The sequence below is a fragment of the Gymnoscopelus braueri genome, assembly GCF_963280865.1.
Source record: "Gymnoscopelus braueri genome assembly, chromosome: 22".
In the NCBI taxonomy this organism is placed as follows: Eukaryota; Metazoa; Chordata; class Actinopteri; order Myctophiformes; family Myctophidae; genus Gymnoscopelus; species Gymnoscopelus braueri.
In genome coordinates, this window is record NC_137624.1 from 7,953,504 (window position 1) to 7,968,238 (window position 14,735).

General features: G+C 44.3%; 3 protein-coding genes across 3 annotated transcripts; 1 reads left to right on the plus strand and 2 right to left on the minus strand.

Moving 5' to 3' along the window:
- Window positions 1-1,655: 1,655 nt before the first annotated feature.
- LOC308078383 (threonine--tRNA ligase 1, cytoplasmic-like) lies at window positions 1,656-3,827 on the minus strand (the record flags this gene model as incomplete). Its single annotated transcript, XM_080419525.1, has 1 exon — window positions 1,656-3,827. The coding sequence occupies one exon, from the start codon at window positions 3,825-3,827 to the stop codon at window positions 1,656-1,658; it is 2,172 nt and encodes a 723-aa protein (XP_080275651.1).
- Window positions 3,828-4,295: 468 nt separating this feature from the next.
- LOC308078793 (uncharacterized protein) lies at window positions 4,296-5,123 on the plus strand (the record flags this gene model as incomplete). The annotated part of the gene is made up of 1 exon (XM_080420144.1): window positions 4,296-5,123. One exon carries the CDS (start codon window positions 4,296-4,298, stop codon window positions 5,121-5,123), a length of 828 nt encoding a protein of 275 aa, XP_080276270.1.
- Window positions 5,124-10,410: 5,287 nt separating this feature from the next.
- Window positions 10,411-13,274, minus strand: LOC308078794 (proteinase-activated receptor 2-like; the record flags this gene model as incomplete). Its single annotated transcript, XM_080420145.1, has 2 exons — window positions 10,411-11,537; window positions 13,226-13,274. 2 exons carry the CDS (start codon window positions 13,272-13,274, stop codon window positions 10,411-10,413), a joined length of 1,176 nt encoding a protein of 391 aa, XP_080276271.1.
- Between the last annotated feature and the right edge of the window lie 1,461 nt (window positions 13,275-14,735).

Genomic DNA, 14,735 nt, shown 5'->3' on the forward strand with positions numbered 1-14,735 from the left:
CTGATCAGGCCTAAATCTACAACTGCCCAATCGATTCTCTGATTAAATCTTTGTATGTACATAGCTGCTTTGGAGGAGAAACTTTTGTGATATTCAAAAAACAACATCCCTCCATAAGACAGCGCTAAATCTGCGATAATAGACAGGTAAGTATCTAACTCTACTCTCCTATCAGGATATACTTCGCAGATCGTGTCTCTGTACACGCCGAAAGCTACGAAGAATTCAGCTAATGTAAGAGATTTGGATAATCTTGGATCACTCTCCTTAAGAATAACAGAAAAATCGCCACAGTCCACCATTCGTTTCTCTGAAGAATCTGCTGCGTTAATAAGAATTTTGATGAGGTTAACGTCCTGCCCTGTTAAAGCAAGTAATGTATAACTTATTAATGTCATAATTAACCCAACATAATATATTACAGATATCGGTGCAGCCTGCGTACCTTCGAGTATCTGGGTCCTGAGAGCATCAGGAATAGCCCCTGCTGGGGAAAGAAACGCTGCTCCTACTGCTGGCGCCGGAACTGCAGTTCCCAGGTTCCTCCTGGGTTTGACTGCAGGATCGGCTGCTGACGTCATCGTGACGAAGGGAGTCGCTGCGGAAGTACCTGCACCGCTATCGACCTGGGTGCTGGCTTTATTTTCCAGCATGATCAGCCTTTGAGTCATGCTGGATAATGATGATTTGATATCGGTAAGCGCGAATAACACCTCAGCATTCTGCTGAGGGGCCGAAGAAGCGGTGGTCGGAGCTGGAGAGGCCGGAGGAGGGGCAGATGGAGGAGCAGAGGAGACCGAAGGCAGAGCGTGAGCTGGAGCAGCAATCTTCCGCTGCTTCGGCGGAGCCTTGGCACCTTTTCCACCGCTTGGGCCGCGCTTTTTCGCCGGAGCTTTCCCCTTCTTGCCTCTGCCGGTTTCAGTTTCTGGATCATCAGCCGGACTTTGATCTTTTTCTAGCAGAAACTGGAACAGCTCCTCATGGCTAAACCCGTGAGGAACGGGTATATTATTGACATATAATGCCTCCAGGATCCGCACCACTGGCCAGTCGCCCAGCTGTTTTTGGACTAGCCGGGAGCTACGGCGCCGCTGATCAGACGCAGAGTCGATCTCTTTGGCCGGGGGACCCGGGATGTCCCCAGGGGGGAGGGACGCGATCCCGGTGTCTGGAATTTCCTCCGTACCCCGTTCGCTCCCCGTGTCCGTGGAGGAGGAGGACATGGCGAGGAGGACGAACAACCAGGAGAAGGATTTATAAGTTTTCATGGGCAGCAGCAGTAAGCAGCGAGCAGCAGCAGGTAAGCAGCGAGCAGCGGTAGCAGATCTCAGCAAGCAGCAGCAGTAACGACACACGTCGGCTCAGCAAGACAGGGCAGCCAGAGTGAGCAGGTAACAGCACAGTACCTATAACCACCCGATCAGGAGGAAAGAGCATGTGACCTAGTCACCTGATCGGTTGCCCCAATCCCTTGAGTTGCCTGGCCTGAACTAGCTCCATAAACTGCGCCTCATTAAATGCTTTGATGTACACCTGACCAAGGATAATACCACAACTGATTAGCAGAAATAGAAAGCAAAATGATAAAAAAAAATGATGGCATTTGTTTCTTCTTCAGGAGAACATGATTTATGATATTGCTGGCGTGGAACGTGTCAGAACTCCTCTTCAGCGTTCCGACTCCTGCAAGACTTCAGCTGTTGCAGACGCTCCATGCACTCCTTCACGCTGTGCTCGCCGTGAACTTTGTTGTCCCGTGTGCGCACGTTGACTGTGTCACTTGTCTTCTCCTTCTCTCCCACCACCAGGATGAAGTTGTACTGGGCCAGCTGTGCTTTTCGGATCTTTTTGTTAAGAGTGCAGCCAGAGTCCACATCCACATCTACCATGAACCCACTACTGTGGAATTCCTGCCGGACCTTTTGGGCGTACTCTTCACACGTGGGTCCCACCGGCACAACCATCACTTGACGGGGTGAGAGCCATAGAGGCCATTTGCCTCCATAGTTTTCAGTCAGGATGGCGATCATCCTCTCCAATGAGCCCAGGATGGCTCTGTGGACGATCACTGGCCTCTTTTTGTCATCCCCTTCATGGCTGCTGACGTAGGTGAGATTGAAGCGGATGGGGAGCTGGAAGTCAAGCTGAATAGTGGCACACTGGTGGTAACGACCAATGGCATCATGGATCTGAATGTCAATCTTTGGTCCATAGAAAGCTCCATCACCGCGGTTGAGAACCCACTTCTCTCCAAATTCATTCAGGCTGTTCTCCAGTTTCTTCTCTGCCTGGTCCCAGAGCTCAGGCTCGCCGAGGAACTTCTCTGGTCGCGTGGACAAGTTGAGTTTGAATGTGAATCCAAACACATTGTACACGGTCCGCAGGAAGTCCAGGCAACCTTTGATCTCATCCTCAATCTGGTCCATGGAGCAGAAGATGTGGGCGTCGTCCTGCTGGAAGCGACGAACGCGGGTCAGACCAGTCAGGGCTCCTGACAGCTCATTCCTGTGTAAGACGCCAAAGTCGGCAAAGCGGATGGGCAACTCTCTCCAGGAGCGGGGCCGATGGTCAAACATCAGACAGTGACCGGGGCAGTTCATGGGCTTGAGGGCGAAAGTCTCCATCTCCGACTCAAAGGAGAACATGTTCTCACTGTAGTGCTCCCAGTGGCCAGATGTCTGCCATAACTTGGCGTTGTAGATGTTAGGTGTGACCACCTCCTCGAAACCCCTCTTCCTGTATTCACTTCTGATGAACTCCACCAGGGTGTTATAAATGAAGGATCCATTAGGCAGGAAGAAGCAGCTCCCTGGGCTCAGATCATGGAAAAAGAACAGGTCCTGCTCCCGTCCCAGTTTGCGATGGTCTCTGTTCTTTGCCTCCTCCTGGAACTTCTCCCAGTCTTTGAGCATCTTGGTGTCAGGGAAAGAGATTCCATAGAGTCTCTGGAGGCTTTCCATGTCAGCCTTTCCCTCCCAATAGGTGGATGAATTCTTGTGGATCTTCAGGACCTTAATCTTTCCGGTGTGTCTCACATGAGGTCCTCTGCACAGGTCAATCAATGGACCACACCTGTAAACCGTAGTAGTAGGGGTGGTGACTTTCTCGTTCAGAATACGACACTTAAACTTGTTGTACTTGAACATTTCCAGGAGGGTCTCCTTCTTTATCTCCAGCCTCTCGAAGGGCTGCTTCTCCTTGATGATCTTCTTGCACAAGGTCTCCAGACCTGGAAAGTCATTGCTTGACACGCACTCATCCTCAAGGTGTATGTCATAGTAGAAACCGTTCTCGATGGGTGGACCGTAGCAGAGGCAGCCTCCGTACACCCGCTCCATGGCTTCACCCATGATATGGGCACTGGAGTGCCAGTATACAGCTTGGGCTTCCTCATCGTCAAACTTGAGTAGCTGCAGACTACAGTCATTCTCCAGTGGTCTATCCAAGTCCCATACACACTTGTTGTTCACTTTAGCAATCACTGTGTTGTCAGCAAGACCTTGGCTGATCCCGCATGCCACCTGGTATGGTGTGGTCTTCCAGGACTCGCCGTCCACCACCTTCCCATCAGGCAGGGTCACCTTGATGGGGCGAGCGTCGTTTGCAGCCCTCTCGGCCAACAGGGCGTCGTGTTCCGCTTTCAGCGTTGTGTAGAGAGACAGGCGCCCCTCAATATACTGAGGTGGTGGGGTCAGCTCTGTCCTGCCTGCAGAGTCTCCTGTAGCAACAACTTTGGCCTTCATCTTGCCTTCTTTACCGCCTCCACCCTTTTTGCCTTCGTCCACCTGCATTTCGCTCATTTTATCCGCCACACAGACTTCTGCCATTAGAAGAACAAGGCTGAGTTAACTCAACCCTCTGGGTTGAGTTAACTCAGATGAATCCATATAAGTGCACTTGGTTTATGTTTTGTATGACATCAGTGCATGTTGATCTCCATGTATGTGCATTTGACATGACATCAGTGCATGTTGATCTCCATTATGTGCATTTGACATAATGTCATTTAACGTCATCTATTGTAATTCCTTATATGGGGTACAGCATGTGACATCACACCACGTCACGAATGATCTGTTAATAAGCTGCCCCCCCGGGCTTACATAGACAGACTAAGACATAGGTTGAGCAATTGAATGTGTTCAATTGATTAATTGTTAGTTTGAAAGCTAATGCAACAACATGCCTATAGGAAAGGCAGTGTACTAACGATTACTGTAAAAACTAACAGCCGATTGATTCAACCAACTCGATAAACCTCTGTTATTATTCAAATGGAAGGCCAATCTTATCGTATGTTCCGTACTCAGAACTCTTCTGACCCCTTTGATTATGCACCCGAAGATTATGATGAAACCGAAGACTATGATGAAACCGAAGACCATGATGAAACCAAAGATTACGACTGCCTCCCAGCTGGAACAGAGGACTGGAATGATAGGCAGAGCACTGAGTTGTCTCACTCACAGGCAGTGGGAGGCTCCACCACAACCGCCCTACCAGGGAACACCCCCCTCTACACCACTATCTATAACCCCATGACCCCTGTCACACCTGCCGCACCAGCCCCAGAGGGCTCTGGAATAGTGCCGCGGCTACACAACGTAGTATCTTCAGTCGATCTGGGCTGCAAGCTGGATCTAAAGTCCATCGTACTCAGAGCCAGGAATGCCGAGTACACCCCCAAGCGTTTTGGTGCCGTCATCATGAGAATACAAGAGCCCAGGACCACTGCTCTCATCTTTAGCTCCGGAAAGATGGTGTGCGCCGGAGCCAAGAGTGAAGAGCAGTCCCGTTTAGCGGCAAGGAAGTTTGCCCGTCTCGTGCAAAAGATGGGGTTCCCCGTCAAATTCATCGGCTTTAAGGTTCAGAACATAGTGGCCAGCTGTGATGTGAAGTTCCCCATAGATATACAGGGACTGTTCGTCGGACACCAGCAGTTCAGCACCTATGAGCCAGAGATCTTTCCAGGGCTGATCTATAGAATGATAAAGCCCAGAATTGTCCTGCTCATCTTTGTGTCTGGAAGGCTCGTGTTGACAGGTGCCAAGGTGAGAGGAGACATCTATGAGGCGTTTGAAAACATCTACCCCATCCTAAAAAACGTCCGGAAAACAACTTAGAACCTGCCATCCCCAGCCCTCTGCACCAATTTCCCTCCCTTATGCGCTTTGAATTTAATTTTTAATTTATATAATATATACGTTGGAGGAAGGCATGCCTAATGGCAGACATTTGCACTCTACTGAGTGCACCTTTCTATTTTCTTCCCAAAATTAGAGGAACCCATTAAAGTAGAGAAGCCCCGTTTTCCTCCTTTTTTAAGTGAGAAAAGACACTAGAGTATTATATTCAGGACATCCATTTGCTTATGTTTAGAGGCACAATGGTATTAGCAAAGGTTCTATAAGATATAAAGTGCAGTACAACAATCCAACAGGTATACAATAGTGAAAACATAGAACCTAGAATCCACAGAACAAACATTTAAATATTGAACCCTTCAAGCACAAGTTAAGATACACAGATATAACATCATACAACCCACAGAATAATACAGTACATTTAACTTAGATGGCACGCCACAGGAGGAGGCTGGGGAGGAGGAGGGAATTTTATAACAGACAGCTGCAGGAAACAGAGCTGAGACCAATAATGAGCATGAAGAGTGAACAGTGTTCTGCTTAAATATACCGCATAAATGAACCATTTAGATTGAGGGCGTATGTGTTAGCTTGTTAGCGAATGGGAATGAAGGGAGATGAGAGAGGTTGAACGTGGAGAGACCATCTTATGCGACTTATGCATTACCTTGTTAGCGAATGGGAATTGGGGGAGGGGGAGTGAGTGTGAGGCAGCTACACTGTAGCCCATTGTTCTCAAAGTGGGATCCGGGGACCACCAGGGGTCCTTGGGGGGGTTCCAGGGGGTCCCCAGCAAAATGTGTTAATATAGCATCACAATAAACTTTTATACTTTGGCTATTCAAAAATAGCAGATATACAAGATTTTTTTAAAGCGGTCCCTGGAACAAAATATTTTGAGATGGGGGTCCGCAGCCAAATACATATCATTTTGGGGGTCCTTGACATGAAAAAGTTTGAGAACCACTGCTGTAGCCTACCCTCCTGCCTGCCGTGCCTACCTGAACTAACGCTGCGCTCGATTTCGTGAAGGCATTTGACTCAACAGTCATGTAGACATCCCAGTGTCAATAAACATACCGTACTTCATACTTGTGGTGTTGACACATTCGACCAAAATGACAAAGACTAAAACTAAAGACATTTTCTATATATTTGCATTTATTTTGGCTTGTATTTTAGCTTGTACACAATATTGTTTTAGTTAACAGGGATTTTTCACTTTCAAATATATTTGCGGTAATTTTAACGTCTACTTCGGCTTTTGTGTGCGCCTCAGACAGTTTTTAGGTTGCTCAATTCAGATATTTGATATTCATTTTATCCTATATAAACCCATTGTACTTTCAAACAGCATTTAACCATGTTTGATTCATTGAAAACACACATCCTTGGTTCTGGTGACTGATTGCCCTTTTAATACGTTTTTTGGAAGGTTGGACATTCAGGTTGACTTCAAAAACTCAGATTTTGTCACACCTTAAAACACTTTGCCCAGGCTCCTCATACTTGCAGTTCAATAATAAAAACACAATCATTATACAGTATAAAAGCCTATTATGTAATTTTCCACTTATAAGTAACGATTAAACTGTCAGTAACGTAACATACAGCCATGCTATTAGAGAATACAGAAAGGCAACAGATTCTGTTTGCAAATGAGTCCTTCACCTTTCCCCTCTTCAGTCCTCCATCCCACTGGAGGTGTACCAGCCCTAGATTCCCTATCCATTCCACTATACTGGCAGGATATTTCATAACAGTACTTTGAAAAGTAAAAAAAATTATATATATATACAAAATTTAAATTAAAATGGAAAGAGAAAAAAACACAATACAAATAGAAAGAGATCTAAAACCTTGAGCAACCTCCAGGTCACCCTGGCCCTCAACTGAAATTGGGACAAGCAAGCCCTGAGGGCGGCCTGTCTATAATTTAGGATGCAAAGGCCTTCCCGACGCCAAAGTCCCAGGACTGCGTCTAAGCACCTCGTAAACGTGCGGGGGGCTAGATATATGCCAAATGGGAGGACACAGAACTCGAAGGTTCTTCCGTAGAAGGCAAACCTGAGATAACGTATCAATGCTGCAATGTAGAAATACTACATTGAAAATTTACTTGAGCAAAAGTACAAAAGTATTGGTATCAAAATGTACTTGTAGCCCACCCCTCTGCTCTGCCACTGGGTAATAAATTGGGTAATAAATTGGGGAGAGGCAAAGAGTCTCGTCATCTAGCATTTCAGGCAGAAGTCAAATCTCTTTTGGGGGTAGAGGCCCATAATCAACAAGCGATTAAAATGTATGGTTAATTGGATGCTGATGTTTCTGCAACAGTAACATGTGTTGCATTTGTGGAACCGCTTTTGGCCCTGTGTTTGTCACAATGTGTCAGGTGAGGACCCAGAAGCAGACGACAAACAGATGAAGTTCAGTAGCCTAATACTGTAAATGCAAAGCTGATTAATGAAATGGAAACAGGTGAGTTATTGTCAGGCAACTGCAGGGCTGATGAGAGAATGGGAGTGTAGAAGTAGGGAAGGACAGAAAGCAGGCAGAGAGAGACACAGAGAGAGAGAGAAAATAGACAGGTGGGGAGACAGATTGTGATAGTAAGTACGAAAGTAAACTTTATTTGTAGCGCACCTTTCACAGACATTGATAGTCACAAAGTGCTTCACAAGCATTCAATAAAAGAATCAAAAACAGAATAAAACAATCGCCATATAGCAAATCAACCAAAAAGAGTCAAAGAAAACAAACAAGCTCAGAATAAGGGAGATGTCTCAACACACAGAGCTGTAATCACAAAGGAGCTATGTGAAAGCCTGTTTGAACAGGTGAGTCTTTAACAGTTTTTTTTAAGATGGCCTCAGAGGCCATAGTTCTGAGGTCAAGGGGAGAGTATTCCATAGCCTTAAGGGCAAAGCTCGGCTTACAGACGTAGTGAAATGAAAAATAGGCTATAGACTATAGTCGAATACAAGACTGCACTAATTATGTTTAGAGCAAGAAACAAGCTATTGCCAGGTAACATACAAAAAATGTTCAGTGATAGAGAGGGGGGTTACAATTTAAGACGAGAGCTTAATCTCAAAATACATTATGTTAGTTCAACATTGAAAAGTATGTGCATTTCAGTTCATGTGGAGTGTGGAGGTAAAACAAAGTCCAAATATGAATCACTTCAAGAAGGCATATAAAAATCATATCATATCATATTTAAGAGGTTTTTGGACTTCATCCTACTCCTTTTCGGACGGTTTTGTATTTTATTTGTCTTTTTTAAACAATGTTGGAAATAAAAACTCATTCATTCATTCATTATAAATCATAGAGAAGGAAAGAGTCCTTAAACTATGTAGTTGCAATCAAATATACTATCAGTTAACAATACAAACTAACAGTGACTCTAACTCTCTCGCCACATTGTCTTAGAGGCACTATACATTATTAAATGTTCTGAACCTACCGGTATTTAAACACACAATGTCCAGATTGGAAGTCAGATACTGATTACACGCAAACCAAAAGAGAATGCTCGCACACTGTGGGCTCCAGTTGCACATTTGTTATTGCACCACCTGAGTGCTGCTGTACTGTAGCACTCAGGTGCAATAAAACATTCTGCAACTGGAGCCCACAGTGTGCAAGCGTTCTCTTTTGGTTTTCATGTTATCTTTTCGATGAATTGAATACACACAGGACCCCAATGGAAACATGCCATAGTGCTTTCTTGGGTTTAATCCTTTTTAGCATCCGTTTGTATAGAACTGTACTTTCTGTGTTTTTTTTTGCAAACTGCTAAATAAAGTGCCTTCCTCTCACTCTTGCCAGTATAGCCGAGGTGCATTTCTTGTACAATAAAAGCTCTGACCTTGACGTGATTTGAACACGCACCCTTCAGATCTGGTCACACATGTTACAAATCTCACTACCTACTCTATATCTCACTGTCTTACCATTATGCCTGAGACAAAAAGACCTATATTAAAATAACTGTTTCTGACTTCAGTTTTATATACAACTTTCTGATCTGCAGTATTGTGGCAAGAGGTCAACACTCTCAACACTTTATCTCTTTGAGAGCGCTACGTTTACATTTTGAAATCCCGCCGACATGATTGGAACACGTATAACTTCTGATGCAGTGCAGATGCACTATCATTGCACCCCAAGGTTTAAGTTTTGATACAGAATGCAAATGCTAGTCCTAAAATTAGGAAGAGGCGTCAGAAACATTGAAAACTGTATGGAGTTTGCATGTTCTCCCCGTGTCTCCTAGGGTAGTTAATACCCTCACAAAAACATGTAGTAATCCTGGTCACTATACTGCCTCCCCCTGGTCAGCCGGGGCGCCTGATGGAGGGGAAGGGAACTGGTTGGAATAACGTGTTCCTTCCACGCGCCAAGTCCAACCAGGGAAACTCCCCCCTGTCAGGTGACAAGAAGGTCAGTTGGCTCTCATGCATTGAAGGAGTTATGAGCTCGGCCCTGGCCTCCCTAAGCTGGTGGGGGGAGTGTCGTGCCCAGGATCACTTAGCAAATTTCGGGTCTAATTCGGTCTAATTCGGGTCTAATTCGGTTCTATTTGACCAATATAAATCAACTTTTTTCTTTTTTTTTGCTGTAAAAATATTTGTATCAGTGCAGGCGGGGCCCCCCCTGCTGGTGGCCCCCCCGCACCGCATCACTTGCTGCCCCTCAGTTACGCCACTGGTTCTGACGGGTCTGGCATTCAGGGAAGATGCATCTTCACAGTCTGTTCCAATAGAATAACACATAACCATAGCACAAAACAACATAACACCATAACAATACATGAAGTCCCCAAAATACACAAAAAACATCCTATCAGCGAGGCAGCTTGTTTGATGCCACAATGGCTGAAGGGACAAAACTCCTACTAAAAAGAAAAAAATCCCATTTCAAAGTTCTGTATCTTCGTCCAGATGGCATGAGTTAGCTGGCAAACTGTTTCAAGAAGTCACAAGGTGACTGTAGCCTGTAGAATACAGTAGGTGTATTTCCACTGTCTGCTGCTCCACTCAAAGTTCAGCCAAATTCAACTTTGACCCTCCAGCTGCTGACCTTTCAACATGAAGCCAATAGCAACAGAGGGGACACTACACACACACACACACACACACACGCGCACGCACACGCACACACACACACACACACACACACACACACACACACACACACACACACACACACACACACACACACACACACACACACACACACACTCTTCCAAGAGTCCTCACTCTCCTCTGTTTGATAAGCAGCTACTGCTGTCTGTATTCACAGACACATAGGGTTTGTTCTTCCTACAGTATTTCTCCACAGACTCTATACTCTCTGCAGTTCTCCTGCTCCTACAAAGCAGTGTGTTCTTCACATCCTTTCTGAAGTCATCTGACACAAAGTAATAAATAAAGGGGTCTAGACAACTGTTAAGGCTGGCCAAACACAGAGTGGTGATGTAGAAACCATATCCATTATTTATCTCCCCAATGCTCAGCAGATAGTAATGAATCACCAGCATTATGTTACTGGGGATGAAACACACCAGGAATGTCACCAGTACTGTCACCATCAACACCAACATTTTGAGACGGTTCTTTTCTACTGTTGTTCTGTCTACATTATGTACCGTCCTCTTCTCCAGATACCGGAACATAAGGACATAGGCCACAACGATCACTATGCAAGGAATAAGAAAAGCAACGGTGGCCATTAACATGAAGTAGTAATAAGGGTACTTGACAGAAGCGAAAGGGTCCTTTATGTCCCATATGGCACTGACATCATGGCAGGTGGTAATACTGAGGTCTATGACTCTAAATGTGTGATCATACTGGTATAGAGGAATGGTGGTGGTCCAGATGAAAACCCAGATTGTCACACAGACACCAATTGCCATTTTGTTGTTCCCTTTCTGCTCAGAAAAAGGGTCGACCACAAGCCAGCACCTCTGTACACTCAGACAGGCAATGAAGAGGATGGAGCAGTACATGTTCCCATAGAAGAACCCCACCAAGACTTTGCACAGCCCCTCTCCATAGATCCAGTCATTTCCATTAAAGTGGTAAGCGATCTTTAGGGGGATCCAGATGACAAAAAGCATGTCAGACAGAGCCAGGTTGGCCATGTAGATCGCTGATGGATGCTTCTCCTTGGTCCTGAACATAAACACCCACAAAGCCATGGTGTTGGCAGGCAGGCCCACAACAAACACTATGATGTAGAGGATGGGGAGGAAGATGGTGGTCAGATGACTCTTCAGTATGTCAGCTGCTGCTTTATCCACACGAACTATAGGTGTTTCATTAACCAAACTGAGGTTGCGGTCCACCACAAGCTTCCCAAGGAACCCATCTGTTACATCTGTTGAGATGAAATTGAGATAGCTTAAGAACAGTACAACTAATTTTTTTTCAAGTCATTCATTTACCGTTGCATGGTTCAGAAGAGTTGTTTCAAGCATAAAAAGAATACCAGCTCTCACAGAAATCTGTGTTAGGATCTAGATAGGTATGGGCAACATACAGGCGTTTTTCAGCACTCAGCCAAAACGCATCCGTGCTGGTGATACTTTTTTAGCAAGCAACCCTCTTCATGTTGTTAATAACGTTACTTGATGATACATTTCATGCCTCATGCCTGGTAAGCTCTATCTGTTAAATTAATTTTATGTTTTATGTTCAAGTGTAGGGTTGTGAAAGAGAAATAGTCATTACTAAGATATAATGTAAAATGGGACTTTGTAATACCATCTGGATTACACAGCGTACACATATATTTATTATGTATTATTGTGGGATCGCTTTAGCGATCATTGTGGGATCGCTTTAGCGATCACACTAATGTTATTTGTGGGATCGTTTTAGCGATCATTTGTGGGATCGCTTTAGCAATCACACTAATGTTATCTTCACTAGTTATTATTATTATTCCGCCCGTTTTCGGATTGGTCAAGCTTCACGTGACATCACAATATGTAATATAAATAGGTAAGACAGAATTAATCAGGAACAGTACTTTCTAGTGTGATACTATCAACATTCTTAGCGATCCCACACTGTTTCTTCAGGAACAGTACTTTCTAGTTCTTAATGTTATTGTTTATATACATATAATTACAAAAAATACGTCTCAATGTCTCAATCATTGTCTCTCTTGTGGTTTAAAGCACTCATATTCTTAATCATATGTGTTTATTTTGAAATAGTTTCCCAAATTCCACAAACATTATGTTAAGATATATTTGTCCTACAGGTACATAAAAACTGTTCAACTACATCGAAACAACTTCCAGCCTTACCTGTCGACCTGAATGCATTTGATGTAGAAATCCAGGTGAAAAATAGCATGACTGACAGTAATCGTATTGAGGCCATGATTCTTGTGTGTGGCTTCTTCTCTTTTCACTAGAAAAAATGTCCTTGAGTGTTTTAAGAGTCCCACCCTGAAGTGTTGGCATCTGTTAGAGTACCTACCCCTTCTCTCCAGAGCCTGACTTACCAACAATATGCAGTAGATGGCTTTACTTATACTGTAGATGGCTTGAGCATACGTACTGTATATGGCTTGAGCATACGTAGATGGCCGGTCCAGTGTTTCGCCATGCGGTGGTTTTTGAAAGACCATTCCCGTCTTTGCTTTACATACCACAGGATGAGTGTCTGTTTCATCTTGCTTGCAGGAAACAGCATGTGGAGGGAAGACTGTGCCCCAGGCTCTGCATGTTGTCTGTTTTTTGCAATGGAATGTCAGGCGGAAGTGAATGTCACAGACATTGCCTGTCTTCTTGTCAAGGTCTTGTATTTCTATGTTATGTTCCTTTTCAGTCGTCTTGGTTCTATGTTCATGTCTTCCCCAGCTGTTTCCCGTGTGTAATCAGTACTCATGTGTATATTAGTCTTGTTCCCCAGTCAGTCCTTGTCGGGTCATTGTTTGGCGTCACATCCAGTGTTGTGCAGTATCATGTTTGTTTGTGATTGTGACGTTGTCTCTGTTATTCTGTATTAAATCTCTCCCTGCCTTGCTGTCCTGCATTTGGGTCCTCACCACACCTGATCGTGACAGTCTTGAAAACAGGGTCTTAAACCCTTGCATTATCATCATCGTCACTGTTAGTTTATGGCTGTCTCTAAACATGTAGCCCAACCTGTACGGCAGCTGGGATCTGCTCTTCTGTGTTGGCCTTCCCAGCCCGAGGCCCCAGCAACACAAAGAACACCCTGGCAACACAAAGGTGTTGCCTGCGCAGCTATATTTTACCCTGTCACAGGACTCTGACTTGTGAGACTCCAACCCTCCCTGTGTAAAAGGTACAACACTCTGCTTTAACTTGTGAGAATGGATATTAATATGTTTTTGAGACATGTGGGGGGGTGGGGGGGAGGGGTGCTTTTGGGAGGCTTGAGAGAAGAACACAGGGAGAGAGAGGACATGAGCCTAGCTCCTCACAATTCATTTCACACAGAAATATTTCAGCACCTCGGACAGTGACCTTGTGGTGATTGCCTCATTAGGGGGATTCAGCACACCCAAGTTTAGTTAGTCAGACCAAGACACCTTCATTAGTTCATGAGTCATAGTTAAAAGTGTTTATTGTTAGTTTGTGATGACCTACAGCCAGGGTTTACTTATGAACTGTCATGTTATGAGTTATGACAGGTCCTTCTTAGTGTTTCGTCATGCGGTGGTTTTTGAAAGACCCTTACCGTCATTGCTTTATATACCATAGGATGAGTAACAGGTGACAGGGGAAGGTTAAACACTTAAACCCTACAGTATTGAGCTTAATCTTGTTTTGTGTCTTAACCACATTTTCAATTGTGAATGGAACACTATAATTACGTATTTTATTGTACAGTAAATCAGTCATTTTCTGTTTTGCTTAGGGATATTTCACTTTCAAACATGTTTGGGGTCATTCTATCGTCTATGCAGGCTTTAGACACGCCCCCTCCCTATACAAATCCATTGTAACTTCAAACTCCATTTTAACCATGTTAGATTCATTGAAAACACATGTCCTTGGTTCTGGTGATTGATGGTGTCCTTCTAATACGTGAGAGGCCAGAATGTTTTTTTTTTCTTTCATTTATTGTCTTTTTTTTTTTTTTTTTCCCAAAAGTGCAAGCATAATCCAAATGGCATTGAATGAGGGTTCCAGCTAGAGTCTTTAGTGCCCTCTTGTTGACAAAAGAGGAAATCCTGCCCAAAAACCTTGTTCTGTGATGATCAGATCAGTGATGATCCGAACAACATATTTTCTTATAGTAGATTTAACAAGTAGCCTACTGTAGAGGCAATTAGTTGTTATAAAATGACATAATGACAGATCTAGCCCAGAAGGTGATGAGCTACTGCAGTATACAATTAGTCTATAACCTTATTTTGCATGTAGCTTCCCAACACATAGACCCATTATATCTCCTACTAATAGCTTCATATCCATGTTTTTATCTCTTGATAACATACTGTAAGGTGATGGTGGGCTGGAAAGGAAGGCAAGATACCTTGTAGCCTATCCTAGTGCACTGGTTCTCAATGTCGGAGCTTTTAGATTCTTGA